Source organism: Gymnogyps californianus, chromosome 8 (genome assembly GCF_018139145.2).
Source record: "Gymnogyps californianus isolate 813 chromosome 8, ASM1813914v2, whole genome shotgun sequence".
NCBI lineage: Eukaryota > Metazoa > Chordata > Aves > Accipitriformes > Cathartidae > Gymnogyps > Gymnogyps californianus.
The window spans coordinates 24,729,212-24,744,855 of NC_059478.1; the positions used below are offsets into that span (position 1 = coordinate 24,729,212).

A 15,644-nucleotide genomic window follows, 5' to 3' on the forward strand; every position below is an offset into this window, starting at 1 on the left:
AGAGAGGAGGGGAATGGGGCTGCCGTACCATGTTCTGCCTGGCTCAGGTATGTTTGGAGAGTCGGGCAGGGCCTGGCACTGTGCTTGCCCTGAACCTTTCCTGCAGTTCTGGGCAATGTGGTGGTGGGAGAGACCAGCAGCCTGGAGCCCACAACCAGCTTTTCCAAGGATGGGCTGAGCTGAGTGGAGGCCGTGTGTTGGTGATGCTCCTTGCCCTGCCCAGAGCTGGCAGGAGCAGCCCCAGTGCCTCCCGCGCAGCATCATGGCTAAAATTGGCCTCTGGAAGATCGCCGGGCTGGGGTCAGCTCTGAGAAGGGCAGTGGCTGGGGCAGTCACTGGCTGTTTGGCTGGTGGGGTGCATGCATGTGTCCCCACCCTGCACAGCGATAACCCTGAGGTGTCCCAGGCCCTGGTACGGTGGGGACAGTGTTGGAGGCAGTGGGTGCAGGACACGGTGCTGAGAAAGCAGCCTGCCTCGGCAAGCACAGCGCTTTTCCCCCACTCTGGGCTGCTTGCAGCAGGGGTAGCAACATTGGTAGTGCAAACAAGCAGCTCTCTGTAGAGCAGGCGCAGCGGTGCTTTGTAGTGGCCTTTCCCTCCCTTGCCTCCTGCAGCCCTGGCTGTGGGCGCTTGCAGGTGACACCTTGCCCTTCCCCTCGCTGAGGCTGCTTCAGAGGTTTAACCCTGCCACGCCAGCCTTGAACTCCTGCGTTCAAGCGTGTGCTTTGCCTCTGAGCTGCCAGGGGCCCTTGAGGGAATCATTTCATCTCCCTGCTTCACATTCCTGTGAGTTGGAGAATCCCTTTGTGCTGTCTAGCACTGCCCATCCATGGCACTCCACACATTGGATTAAGCATGGATTAGTTTAGCATCCAAACCAGCTGCTCCCCTGAAGCCAGATTTGTTTCCCTGGAGAGAAGCGTCTTGCTCCAGATGTTGGAGGGAGTGAGTGGCAAAGCCAGGAATAGGACTAGGAGTCCTGACTCCCGAGCCCTGCCTGGCATGCCTGGATTCCTTTCCAGGAATTGGAACGGATGGGCAAAGACACACCAGGGTCTTGAGATACTGGTTGTGGCAACAGCTGGCTGCCACCATCCCTCTTGGCCAGCAGTGGGGATGGGGGACATCTCAGCTGGGTGTTTTAGCCCAGGTTAGGAGAGGTGTCTGCCCGTCTCAGCAGCGAGACCCCATGGGGCAGTGGGAAGCCCGGCACTGTTCTGCCCTGCTGTGTCCACTGCATCCCTCCTACCCCTGGCTGCCTGTCCACCCTCTCCTAGGGGCTGCGGTGCCCATCGCTGACCATTAAAGCCAAGCTGGGATCCCCCCAGTGCCGTCTGCTGCTGACCCCGGTAGGGACTTTACTCGGGGCCTTCGGGAGGTGAAAGGTGAGCCGAACTCGGAACAAATTAGTTCCAAGCAGAAGTTCAGCCAGTTACTCCAGATTGGATCCTTTGATTTCTGCAACTCGGACTCCACTCAGTGATCTGTAATGAGTGACTCTCAGAAATCCTCACATTGCAGCACTTTGTTCCTGAGCTCACAAGTCAGCCCATTAATGGGTAAAGGAAAGGACCTTGAGTCTAAGAAGTCTCGGGTTCAGAGTCAGAATTATTTGACTTTTAAGCTTCCTTTATCTGAACTCCTGCTGACTTCTTGTTTTCTGAGCCTGTTTGAAAGCTAGAAGTTACATTGTTAAGATCAAACATTCTCTCTTTCCAGATGGAGTTACAATATCTGTCTTTTATATATATATATTTTAATATATATATGGTGTATATATACCAGGGTGTATATATATTCCTCTCTTTTTTTTTAATCGTTCTTTCCATTAAAAGAAACTAGACTTGTAGGCTCTTGTAAATTATAATGTAAAACATTTTTTTTAACCAGACAGTTCCCAATTTTGCCCAAGGCAACTGGAATAGCTGCGCCACAGAAGGCAATAGGAAGGTGATTAATATGAATTTGTGACATATTTGAAAGATGGGTCTTTTGCCATATAAAGATTATCAAACACATGTGCTCTTCCCCATTAATTCCGCAGCCCTCCCAGGAAAGCCACAAAGCCCAGCTCCTTTGTTTCCAGGGTGGGTTTTTGTTTTTTTAAATGTACCTTTCGGTCTCCTTGATTACCATGTATTTGATTTTTATAGGGCATCTGTTCACACTGCTGTGTGGGTTCTCTGGCCCTTTTATTTCCCAGTTAATCGGATCCCGCAAAGGCAGCCGTGCCAGGGCCTCTGACGAAATCCGTGTGTGTGTTGTATTTAACTTTTAGCCGTGCAAATTCCATGCTCTGTTTGCCGTCCGCCCAGCGCCCAGTGGGAACTGGGGGCTGCCTTCCTGCCGGGGGAGGCAGCGGGGCCTCCCACCACGCACGCTGCCGCCGGGAGCACACGCGTGTGGGACTGGCAGGGCTGGAGGAGCAGCGATGGGCAGGCCTGGGCCATTTCGGAGAGCGTGTCAGTGCTGCCTTCTCCATCCCCTGGATGCTTGCGGGCTGGGGCAGTGGCTCTGCAGGCCTTTGGGGATGGGGGATGGCTGCAGGGCTGGGCATGGCGGGGACCTGACCGCAGTTGCCGTGCATGTGCAGCGCGTGCTACAGCGCCGGCCTCCGCCGCTGCCTGTGGTGCATTGTGCAAAGCGCTGTGCAGCGGGGACCCCAGGGCTCTGGTACCGCGTGCCCCTACAGCACCCAGTGCACAGGGTACCTGGTGGCTCTGGCATGCCTGGGGCACCCCACATGCAGAGCCTGGCTTTGGGTGCTGAACCTGCCGTGCTCTTGGCCGTAGCGTCCGTGCAGTGCCTAGCACAGAGTCTCACCACAATGCGGCCATAGGGCTAGGGTCACGTTCCCTGTTTGGTGCGAATGGCCGGTTTCCGATGGCGGGATTCAGCCCTGAAACCTTGTCTGTGAAGGGTGAGGCTCACCAGAGCCCACCAGTCTCGTTCAGGCGTATCAGTGCGTGCTGCCCAGAAAAGAGGTGGTTTTTTTGAGGAGCCGTGGTTCTCTGTCCATCTCCTGCTCTGCTCCTGGGCCACTTCATGGCAGGTCTGGATGGCAGAGGAGCATTTCCAGGCTCTGCCCTGTCCTGCGCCAAGCATCCCCAGCACATCTACAGCATCTGGCTGTAGCACAGAGCTGCTCTGCCCCTATCTTAAGGCCCTGCTCCTTAGGGCTTGTGGCATGCCAGCTTGCTTGGTCAGGGCTCCTGGGGCCACTGGGTTGTTGCAGAGCTCAGCCCCTTTCTCCTGCTTGTTCCCAGACCCTGCGCCGCAAAGGTGACCGTCCCAAAGCCCTGTCCATGTCAGGGAGGTGACATCCCCTGCAAGGGTGCCATCCCAGCCCCTCGTCACTGCTGGATTACCTCTGTCCCTCCCATCACGCAGGGACCTGGCTCTGCCTTCAGCTGGGCAGGTGGCGGTGTGGTCCATTGGGCACTGCCAGGTGTGATGCCGGAGCCCCGTGGCCGGCTCTGGGACAGACTCCGGGACAGGCGGGTGTGCTTTCCGTGTGACCTGAGCGCTCCCACCCGCTGACCCTGGTTTTTCTTTTGTTTCCCGTCTCCCTCTTGGAGCAGAGAATGCGAAGGGAGTCAGCCTCCAGCTCCTCCTCTGTCAAGAAGGTGAAGAAACTGTAAGGCCCCTGTGCTGGGCGAGGCGGAGGTGCAGAGCTGTGTGCAGGGTCAGGGCTGTCCCATCCCGGAGCCCCCAGGCACAGCTGGCTGATGGGGCAGGATGGGGGCCTTGCTGGGGCAAACACTGCAGTGCTCCAGAGAACAGCGGGAGCCAGCCCCTGCCCAGCGCCGCGGCCCCAGCCCCATCTGACCTCCGGAGCGGTGCAGCCTCCGGACACCTGCAGCAGCCCCGGGGCCACGCAGGGCTCTGCCGACGGCGGCTGCTGCTCCTCCGCCCAAGGCCGTGCTTGGCTGCCCCGTGGCCGCTAGCGCTAGCTGCAGTTTGTTCTGGTGGTTTTTATTTTTTTTTTTACATGCCAGATTTTTTGTGAGCATTCCTGTAAATACAGAACCCATCACTTGTACTGGAGCAGACTCATCACTAGCCCTGGTAAGCCCATGTGGAGGAGGAGGAGATGGTGCAAGCTGTCTCGCCTCCACCCCAGACAGGCCGGGTGCCAGTAGCTGTACTGGGAGCCCTGGCTGCCAGTGCCTCTCCCTGAGCCCGTCCGCCTTGGTTGCAGGGCTGCAGTGGGGGTTGCTGCAGCCCCTGCTGCCTTCGGGGCTGCCAGGGCCTGCTCCAGGCTGCTGCAGTGCTGCTTGCGCTGGGCTGGGGAGCTCCCTCCAGCATCCCACGTGCCCGGCACTCGTGTAGCTGCTCTCCTCCAGCGGCTCTTGCATGCCCCACGCCTGCAAGCCCTGCCTCGCTGGGAAACACTCGTGTTGTCCCCAGCACTCACTGTCAGGCCCAGTTCCTCCTCCTGCTGCCCTGCCCAAGGCAGGTGGACACCGCTGGCTTCAGTCTGTGGTGAGAGGGGCCCCTGGTCCCTGTGCCCCGTGTTTTGCAGGGTCTTGGAGGGGCTGAGGCATCGCTGAAGCCAGCAATGGGAGCCTGGGCTCGTGTACTGCCCACTGTGGGCACAGGTGGCCACAGCTGCGTGCCCCGCTCCGGGCTGCCGCCCCGCTGCCCGCCTGCCCACCCCGCGTCCCCTCTGCCTGCCTTTCAAGTGTAACTGGCGATCGATCCGCCGTGACAACGTCCTCTGAGTCACATTCTCGCCTGCAGGAGTAAAGGGCAAAGGCCAAGTTCTTAGTTTTCATAGAAAACTAATTAGACGACTCCATCAAAAATAGGTCAATAAAGCTGATCAGGGGCTGCACAGAGGGAGCCATTAAAACCCCCATGACCTTTGCCTGGAGCAAGTGGGCTGGGGCTGCCCCTTCCCTCCGGGAGCTGCCCGCTCCATGCCAGCTGGACACCTGCGTCCCCGTACGTGGTGGCATGGTGGCGCTGGGCAGGTCCCTTGGGCACCTGGATGCGGTGGCGGTTCCTGCACGGCCGGGTATGGCTCCCGTGCGTCATGGTGCTGCACTCGTGCTGACTCTGCTGCCCGGGGCAGAGCCACGGTGGCTCCAGCCTGTAGCAGAGATGCTCTAAGTGCGGTAGCGGCCGTGCGGGTACAGCGTGCTGCAGGGTGGGGTGACAGATGCCAGTGGGACGTGGTGGTGGCTGTCACCCTGCACTGGGCAGAAGGCTGTGCTGGGGCGCACCCGTGGGTGCAGCCCAGCTGGGACGGGCTGGTGGCATCCTTGGGGCAGAGCCGTCCTGGGGCACAAGCAAACCCGATGTGGTGGGGGAGACCGCTGGGCCCACCCGCGGTGCCCGTGCTGGAGAGCGGGGCAGTGCTCCCAGCAGCAGGGAACCTGGACCTCCCTTTCACAGCCAAAAAGCTTGCCTTTTTGGGGAGCATGGACATGCTGGGGTGCCGTACCCCAGGGAGGGCAGCCCCACTGGTGGGGCACCCTGCTCCCACGTACCCAGGCGGCACACCCCCGCCTCTGCCCCCGTACACACTCGCACATGCATGGGCACAGCCCGGGCTCCTTTACCCCCAAACTTTATTCATGTGGCACATTTACAGCAAGGATTGGAATAACTAGACAATGAAAATGCTGGGTTTGCATTATCGGTTGGTTTAACTGGAACACCACACACCATGCAGTCATGTACCGCCAAGTTCAGTGCCTGTATTGCCCTTCTGGCTGCCGTCACCGGCTTCGCTCCAGGCCATGCACGCACGGGCCCGGGGCTGCAGCCTCCCTGCAGGTCAGCGCCCGGACGAGGGCTCCATTCAGCAGGGCCCCGGGGCTGGGTGACACCTGGGGGACTTGCGCCCTCAGCCTGCCCCACGGCTGCCCCCCAACCGCCCTGGCTGGCCGGGAGCCCACCCAGCCGGAGAGGATGTGCTCGGCAACTCTCTCAGGCAACAAGCCAGCTGCTGCTGAGCGTCCGCGGGGACCTGCGAGGGGCACGGCACGGCCCACGGGGACTGTGGGCGCATGGGGGGGGGCCGAGCCTCAGCTCGGGAACCGAGGGAGGCTGGACGGGGTCGGAGGGGAGCGGGGTCGGGAGCCTGGGGCAATTTGCAGCTCCCCTGCTCGGGTACCTGTGGGCCGGGGGCCAGCGCGTGCTGGCACGTCCACCGCCGGCAACGGACACGGTGCTGCGGCGGGCCTGTCCCCAGTGGAGCTGGAATCGGTCGGTGGGGCCGGGGCAGGGCTGGGCATCCCACCCAGCCCCGCAAGAGGCACGAGCAGACGGGACAGGGACGGGACGGGGCTCCGCGCAGACACTGTCACCTCCCTCCTGCTGCCCGCCCGCCCGCCCGCCGGGCCCCTGCCCCACTGAAGGGAGCCCTCCGGGGCCCCGCAGCCCACGGTGGGGCTGCCAGGGGCTCTGCAGCGGAGAATACAGGCACTTCACCTTGAACATAAAGAGACGGATCGCGTTTGTCACATACAGGAGTCAGAGAGGGGTTAGTGTTGACTCAAAAAGGGGAAAAGGCGCTCGGGGGAGAGGCGGGGGGGGGCTGGCGGGGAGGGCGAGGGGCCGTCTCGACACTGCTGAGCCTCCGTGAGCGCTGCCTGGGTGCGGGCACGCGCCGGCCTCGCTGCAGCAGCCGTCGAGGCCTGAAAACATAAAACCAGAGAAAAGAAAGAAGAAGGGAAGGTGGGGACGGCCCATGCCGGGGAGGAGATGGGGGATGCTCTGGCTACAGGGCGGGAGAGGGAGGACGGGGTGGGATATGGAGGGAGGGACGGAAATCGGGAGCCAAAGAAAAAGAACAAACTACGAGTCTAAAATGTGGTGCAAGCGCCCTACGCGGCTGTCCGCTAGCATGGCATAATGTCCGGAGCAGCCCAGAGAGGGAGTCACATCAGGTCTACACAGATTTGCCTTCCCATATATACAACCTCTACTGGAGTTAACAGCTGAAATTGAGATTTTTTTGTATCGGTTCCTCTGGCCTCGGTTGCCGTTTTTTTTTAATGCTGGAGCCCGTCCTCCCCGCCTCGCCGGCGCCGGGCGCATGCAGCCCTTGCCTGGCTTGCCTTGGGGATCAAAAGGGTTTGGAGGTCTGCTTGAAGATGAAGCCTCTATGGGCCAGTGTCTTCATGATGTTGGCGATGTTCTTACAGTCGTCTGCGGAGAGAGCACAGAGATGCCGGGTTAGAGCCACGATCCGACCGGGAGCTGTTGGATCAAGCTCTGAGTCCCACGCTGGGGCTGTGCCCGGAGCTGCACGGCCCCCCGCATCCCCTGAAGGGATGCGGGGGGCCGTGCAGCTCCGGGCACAGCCCCTGTGTCCCCACCAGTCCACACACTCTGTCCCAAGTGACTTGCCATGGTGTGGGGCGAGTGTGGGGTCCCTGGTTCCCCGGCACTGGTCACCTGCATCCCGGTACGGCCCCACACTGCACTGGGATGGATCCATGCCCAGGACCCGGAGGCTTGCCTGGGGCACTGGCATCGCCCAGGCTGCTGGCTGACACATCCCTGGGTCCTCCAGGCCAGCGCTTGCCCCACAGCCCGTGGGGAGCCGGTGGATGGGGAAGGCAGCATTCCTGGACCCACGCTGGCTCCCAGCTCTTGGCCAGCGGCTGCTTAGTTGCAAACCCAGTGCTGGTCACCCCAGCCTCCTCTTCCAGCACCGCTGTCCCTCGGTGGCACTGGTCAGCAAAGGGGCTGTCCCCGCACTGGGATGGGGATAGCAGGTGATGCCGGAGCTGCCCTCCACCAGCCAAGCAGGGTCCTCTCCTTCCCCTCGCCCTCCTCAGGCAGGGGCTGTGTGGCACCTGGCGCTCTCTGCTCGCCGCTGCAGTTCGGGGTCGTCCCCGTCCCCGCCAGAGCCAGCCCTCGGTGCTGCCCCATGTCTGCTGGCCCCAGGCTGACAAGCGGTGGGTGGCTGGGCTAGCAAGCCACAGCCGTCCCCGGTGCAGGGCCGCGGTCGAAGTGGGTGCCGGGGGCTGGCCGGCAGCACCGCGGCCGCCAGAGCGAGCGGTGGCAGGGCAGCGAGCCGGGGAGGGGGAAGGCTGTGGCTGGTGTTATTTACCTGGGACTAAACGCAGGCACCGTTTGCTAAAATAGAAGTCGGGCTTAAATTGATTCCTGGTGTCTATATTTCATGTTGAAAATTGGCTTGTAAATCCATGTTTTGATCTATGAGGGCCGTCTCCTTAAGAAAAAGCAAGAGTAAATGTGTAATTTCTCCCTTGACAGCACACGGCGCAGAGGCGATCCTTCTTCCCGCTCCCCTCCGTTTCGGGACAGCTCCACTCGTTCCGATTACCACTCTTTCTTCCTCGCCCCACGCCTTGATGTCTCCATTTCATTACCGCCCGCCCATTTATCAAGCTGTTACCGTAAGGGTGACTTTGCCCACTTGCGTGTGGCAGCGGGGCCCGGCTGACACGGGGAGAGGGTGCCCCGGGAGGGGGGGCACAAGCAGGGCCCCCCTCTCCTCGCCACCGCTGGATGGATGTTGTGGTGGAGGGAAGGCTGCATCATTACTGATGTGTAAATGATAAAGAAGCCTCCACATCCATCTCCCAACTGTAAATCCAGGGAGTGCTTTATAATCAAGCTACAGCGATAATAATGTGAAATTAGGTCTCTCTATCAACGGGAGGAGGCCTTTTAATCACGGCTTAAAGGGTGCAAACGCTGTTTATCATAATTGAACTGTATCCGGGCTAATTGTGGCCATATTTCACTGTCTAGGAGACAGCAGGCTGCCTGCTGACAGTGCTGCGTGCCGGATTGAGGGCCCCGCGCAGACGGGCAGCACTGCCCTGCTGCCAGGCACCTGCCTGCAGGGACGGGGCTGCCAGGCTGCCTTGCCACTCCCTGCCAGACCAGCGGCCCTGCCCAGCCCCGCTGCGCCCGCTGACCCCGTGGCAAAGCCATCACCTGTCCCCCAGCGTCGGCTGGAGGCGCAGGGGCCTTCCTCTGCGCGCAGCTCCCCAGGGGCTGCTCTGAGCTACCGGGGACCCTCCTGGCTGATGGCCGGCAGTGGGAGAGGTAACGTCCCCATCAGAGCCACGTGCCTCCCGAGTGTCCCCCCAGGCCCTCTCACGGCACCCCTTCACCTCGCCGGTGTGCCAGGCCAGGGAAGGGAGCTGGGCATGAAGACAGCCCGGCAAAGGAGAGGTGTCCCCAGCCCCACTGGCTAGTGCAGGGGCAGAGACAAGCCTGTCTCTCTGTGCCTCTGTCCTCTCTGCTGGCCGAGGTGGCACCGGTGGCTCCGGAAGGGCCCTGGAGATGATGGGTGTCCTGCCCGGCCAAGCCACCATGCCAGCTCCCGCTGCCACTGGTTCCCACTCAAGTGAGCCCCTCACCATCCTCAGGACCCCCTGCTCCGTCCATCTCGCCCCCCGGCCAGCTGAGCCCTTGGGAAACCAGCACCGGACCTGCCCCTGGAGCCAGCTTCCAGTGGGACCTAACAGGAAAACGGTGGCTCGAAAGCTGGGGAAACCAAGGCAAGGGGAGTGCAACCGTCTGCGGCCAAAGTGCCCCCACCCCACAGCCAGCCCTGGCCTGGTCCCCCAAAAAAGTAACAGCAAAGCAAATCCTGGCCTCTGAGCTGCGTCAGGCAGGTGGCAGGCGAGCAGCTTGGATTTGAAAGCACAGCCCGGCTGCCGCCCTTCACCACTCCTAGGTATCCCGCTGCCCACCTCCCTGCCCGCAGCATCGCCCCGGGCTGGTGTGGGCTGCCGGGACTTGGCCATTGCTCCATATTGCTGAACGGGGAACCGCGCAGAGACCTGGGGAGCGGCCAAGCTGGCAGTGAGACCCCATGGCACCTCCTGGGACCCCCGAGCTGGTCCCGGGTGAGACCCTCTGGGACCGCTGGCTGCTTCCTGAACCCCACCAGCCGTCTCCCCACAGCCCCAATGTGCTCTCGTGCCAGGTGCCAGCGCTGGGAGCCACCCTGGGCTCCGAGCTGCCGCCCTGCAAAGCTGGTGGGACCCCGGTGGGTCGGTGCCACCCGCACGCCCGCGCCAGCAGCATCATCCTCGCTGTCCCAAACGATGCCATGGCCCCCTGGCAGCGGGAGCGCCAAGCTCGTCATAAGTCATTTAGTGAGACTCATTCCAAATCAGCGCTAAGGTAAACACGCTTATTATAATTATCCATGTAAAAAAAAATCAACAACAGCAGAACAACTTTCTAATATGCAATTACAGCCATCTATTGATTTTACAATGTAATCCGCTCCGATTGATTTAATAACACAATTATAGGCTGGCTCTCGGGATATTAGAGTGGGAGATTTTCATAAACTCCAAAGCAAGAAACTAAGCGGCTTTTAAAACAACACAGTCAGATGGCTGTTTGGGGAATTATTAGCAATATGAAATCCTCTAAATCTGGCCGTCGTTACCTTGTGAAAGGAATTTCTATTACAAAAATGGCAATTGACAGCCTAAGAGAGCGCAAACGGGATTGCTTTGCTGCTCTTTCAGTGCTTAATCCATCGCAAAGGTGACCACGGGGCGGGGGACGAGCGCGGTCCGAGGCAGGTGGGGGGGCGTGGGCAGCCCTGCCCACTCTGCGCCCCCCAGCCCAGCTCTCCCTGGGGGGCACGCGGCCGCGGTGGGGCTGCCCCGGCACCCAGGCTGGCACCCACCAGCCCCGTCCCATCAGGGTGACCCTGCCTGGGGCTGTGGAGGCTGGCAGGGTGCGGAGCCCCGCACAATCCCTATCCCAGCGCACCCGGCTTGCCCCAGTCCCAGACACCTCCAGGGGCCGTCGGGGTGCTGGCCTGTGTCCCCAAGCCTGAGCAGGGGGACGGGGTGAAGGTGGCCCCGCGCCGCCGGCCAGCACGGCTCTGCGGGTGCTGCACAGGCGCGCGCACGCACGCGCAGCCCCGCTCTCCTCGCGCTCGCTCCCTCAATGTATTCCCGACTTTATGGGCACATTTTTCTTGTCAAGCTGACAGGGTTGCTAAGTGGATTTCTCCCTGATATGCGGACGGATTATCACATTACTCCAATGTCCTACACAAACATATTACTTTATATTCAATAGCCCTAATGAATATAAACTGCTTTTTCTTTTTTGGGGGTGGGGGGTAATCTATAGATTTTTAATGAGGGCACTATTAACTCCCTTCTCTTTAAAACAGACTTAGGTGCAGCCTCTGAGTAGAAAATCAATGGTGTTATTGTAGGAATATTGTATATTGATATTGTAATAATAAGATGCAATTGATTTAGGGGTGTTGTGCGGTGTGTGTGAAAGGGGTCAGCCTGGGGTTATCCTGCCTCCTGCAAACGGAGCGGCAGCTCTGCCCCGCCGCCCTGCCCCTCGCCTTGTCGTGCGGCTTCCGAGCGTCGTCCCGTGTCCCCCTGCGGCAGCCCCAGGACGGCCGGGGTCGAGCCCACCCCGAGGCGCTGGGTCTCGGCTGCCTCCAGGACCCTCCTTGGCCAGGCTGCCAGTGCAGGGGGGGGCAATGTGCCGCCCTAACCTCGACGCCCTAACCTCGCCTCGCCCCGGCTGGCTTAGCCCTGCCACGTTTTAACCCTTCCACCTGGTGTTTTAGCATTACCCACTGCAACACCGCGCTGCCTCGACACCCACGTCCTGGCCCTCTCCGCATCTTGCCAAGCTCTCACCGCAGTGACAGCCAAGCACAGCGGCACGTGCACACGCGTGGGGCGGCGGGAGCCCTCTTTTAATTAGGGCTGGAGTTTGCCGCCGTTCAGCATCACTGGCTGCCCTTGTCCTTGGAGGGGGACGGACATTCCCACCGCACTCCTCTGCCGGGACGGAGGCAGAAACCCTTCAGCCTGCAGCGCTGGGCTCACCACCCGGCGTGCGCCCTCCCTCCGGCCGCTGCAAAGCGGCACCACTGCAAACGCAGGACGAGCTCAAGGATTTTGTCAGCGGGAGGCTGGCCGGTTGCCCGGGCATGATGCGGCTGTGCCGCGGGAACGGGCTGCCAGGAGGAGCGATACTCACTTGGGCAGCCTCCGCACCCACCCCAGGCACCGGGGAGAAGGGAAGGGGCCGTGTCCCCACGCGTGCCGCCCTGCCAGCATGTCCCCCACCTCTCCTGCCTCCCCACGGGACCAGACCCTCCAGATGCCACCGCCATGGGGGCTCCGAGCGCTGCCGCGACCGCCGTGCGCTGGACCGAGACGCTCGTGGTGCAAGGAGTGAGCTTTTCAATCCCGGCGGCCGCCCGGGCGGGCTGCGGGTGGTTGGGGGAGCACAGGGCCCCCCTAAATGTGCTCATTTGGAGGCAGCCCCGCCGCACCTGTGCTATGGCCGGGAAGACGGATCACCCCCGGCCCAAGCTGAGCAGGTCCATATTTAAACTGTCCCCATGCTTTATGGGCTGTACAAGAACTGATGCTCAGGCGACGAGGGGCCATTTGTCAATGTTCTAATGGCAGATTACTGTTAATGAATAATATCACTGCTGCCTTTGTATAACAGCTCCCTGCAAAGCGGAAACAGGGCCGCCCGGCCACTGCTGCCCTTCGTCTCCCCACTGCCGACCCTGGGTGACAGCAAGTGGCCTTGTGACCGGCAGGAGCTGTGCAGTCCCCACGCAGCCCGGCACTGCTGCCAGCATCCCCGGCAATTGCAAACGGGAGTGCTGGGTGCTGTGTCCCCCCCAGTGCGCTGTGCTGCTCCCCCTGAGTGGGCACGTCTCCAGGAGGGGACAGCCATCAGGGGCAAGGAGTGACAGCGTTTGCCTGGCACGTGGAGCCAGGCTCTTGCGGCTGGTCCCCCTGTCCATGCTGGAGCCGGGAGGGAGCTGTGTCTGGTCTGCATCCATCCCCACCCATGACATGCTGGGCGAGGTGGGGACACCGGGATGCCTGGCCGCAGCAGTGACAAGGACATGGAGCCCAGAGCTCCCAGCCTGAAGGGATCTGTGGGGACACCGGGGATGGTCCTGCCAGGCTGCTCCCAAACAAATGGCCTCATAATCCTGCGCGCAGGGCAAGGGGCTCCGTGTGCCCTGCACAGCCGGCAGGTATATTAGGTGGAGCTGACAGCGACACGCAGAATATTAAGAATAACTTACCTCATTATCTGCAATTACGTTACTGCCACACACCTCATTTCTTCACGAAGAAAAGAAAATTAGTTTTATATTGACTTCATCCCAGTGCCTCCCCTGCCTGCCCCACCACAGAGCGCCCACACGGGCTCTAAAGAGGGTTTGGACACAATTAATAGTTGTCCTTCCCCTACCTGTTGCTGTCCCTGTCCCAGGGGGATGGGATGCTCGTCCCACCCCCCCCACACACCAGGGTCAGTGAGGCCTCCAAATCCGGCTCACCCTAGCAGGGATGCTGGAGCGGGGAGGGCCTGTCTCTGGCAGTTCCCAGGTCTGCAGGGAGGTGACACCGCCGGGCGTCCCCGGGAAGCAGCCAGGCAGACGAGGGCAGCGGAGGGGACCTGTCCAGGTGTTCAACCTGCCACCCCAGGCACCTGCCTCCTCCTGCCCGGGCTGGCCACCATCACCCCGTGGGTGACGGGACGCTTCCTCCCGTCCTCCGTGCTGGGGACTGCTCTTCCCACCATGCACCCCCCGCGCTGGCCCCCTCCCAGGGCAGACAGAGCTGGGTGGCTGGGGACACAGCGCTGCAAGACACCCAGCTGCTGAGACACCCGCCAGCCCCGCAGGCTGCCGGATGGCCTGGCACAGGCGATGCCGTGCGGGGGGAGCCCAAGATCAGGGGCATCCCAGCCGGAGGGGATGGCAGCTGGGGCTGAGCTCTCTTGCACCATCCCCAACAGCTCCTGGAACCCACGAGCCCGAAGGACGCCGAGATTGCTGGGACCGAGGGTGGCACAGGGTGCGCCGAGCGCTCGGTTTGTCTGCCAGCCCCTGTGACTGTCCCCGCACATGCAGCATCCTCGCAGGCCGGCAGGCATCCCCGGGCAAACAAAGCGAGTGCCGCCATCGCCCTGCTCCCGGCTGCGGCCGCTCACTGGCCGGGAGGGAAGGGGAGCGGCGTGCGCGGCAATACAGGGAAAAAAGCCAATTTCATCTTTATTAGAAGGAGATTTCTCTTTTAGTAATAAGCACACTTCAAATAATTAGCGTGTTTTACGTAATAATGAAATTATGGAAATGCAGGCCACTTATTCAAACAAGTCACCATTACCATATTTTTAAATATTAGACTTAATTAGAGTTTATCACTTCAGAGAAGTACAAGGAGTGGAGATTTTTTTTTTCTTTACAAAAAAAATCCTCATAAAGTGTTTATTAAGAGCGGGTAAGAAGGGGATAATGATCTGTTTGGAAATTAAGGCAATCAAACATTTAATGCTCTGCACTCCTGTAGGCAAAAGCATTCAAATGAGTCAATTATACATCCATTATCCAGGCACGATTAAACAAGGCAGGACGGGGAATTTGTCCTCCGCATCATGCGATTGTCGCGAGGACTTATGTCCACTTAAAGGCAGCTAATAAAACACTAAACTTGGGGAAGAAGAGGGAGGACTGAGAAAAGGGAAGACAAGGGAAGAGAGGCGGCGGGTCAGTGGGACCGCAGAGGGGCGAGGGTGGGAGGTGGGTAAGGATGGAGCCGTGTCTGCATCCCAGCCCTTCATAAATCAAAGTAATTAAGTTAACATGAAAATCAACTTCACCATCCCGTTAAATTACAGCATTTGCATATTAGGACTCCAATGAAGTAGGTAGCGGGTGAGGGAGGGGAGGAGGGGGGGGGGGGCGGGTCAGGGGAGAAGGATGGGGGGGGACGCGCACCAAAAAGGGAACCATTTATTACGGTGAATAACTAATTTCAGAATTTATAGCGCTGGATTTTCGTTCCTGTGCCATTTATATTACAGAAGGAAATTAAGGGGCGGGCAGGAGGCTGGCTGGACATCTTTCTGCGTTATTGCTTGTCTGCCATTTGCAAATCATTATTAATTGTGGCCCGTGTCGCTGGTGCAGCAGGGCAGGGTGCCTGGACAGCCGGAGCAGACACACATATCTCTTCATCAGGACCCCAGCCGCTAGCCCTGGAGAGCCAATTACCCCTCCCTGATTGGTATCAGATAAGGAGGGAATTTTTACAAATTAGGGAATAAATAGAATTTCCACACGTGGAGCAGGGAGGGCTTGAGAGGCAGTAATGAAAAACGATACATCACCATCAGCCAGACAACCCTATTCATACGCCGATGCATTACGCTCACTACTCATAATCCTGCGGAGTGACAGACAGCCGCCGAGCCGGCCGAGCTGGAGGGGAGCGCATCCCACCGGCCAACTCGCTCCGAAGCACGGCCTCCGGCCACCAGCACCCTCGCGGCAGCCCAGGGAGGTCTCCTCTCCGCCGGCCCCATGGCGCAGCCTTTGCCGTGTCCTCGCTGGCTGCACACCGCTTGCTTGGCATCGCTCGGCTGTGCAGGCGGTGGGGACAGACCTCCTGGCAGGGGTGACGCCGCGCAGGAGCCGTCCCTGCTCTGCTGCCCGCAGCAGGAGCCCAGCAGGACAAGCCTTCAAACTCGGCCCCGAGTTTGGTGGTTAAAGTTGGCAGCCGGGCACCCAGCTGCACCCAAGCCTCTCACCTGACTCTCGTGTCCCTGTAGGTAAAGCATGTCTTCCCCAAAATTATCCAGCCCAAACCATGCCCTCAAGA

The 15,644-nt window shown here is 60.2% G+C and overlaps 1 protein-coding gene across 1 annotated transcript in view; it reads right to left on the reverse strand.

Annotated features, from left to right (window-relative positions):
• Positions 1-6,404: 6,404 nt before the first annotated feature.
• ERI3 (ERI1 exoribonuclease family member 3) overlaps positions 6,405-15,644 on the reverse strand; it is a 136,269-nt gene continuing 127,029 nt past the window's right edge. The window contains exon 8 of the mRNA XM_050901260.1: positions 6,405-7,161. Coding sequence (XP_050757217.1) covers positions 7,079-7,161 — 83 coding nt within the window. The 3' untranslated portion in view covers positions 6,405-7,078. The remainder of the gene's footprint in view (positions 7,162-15,644) is intronic.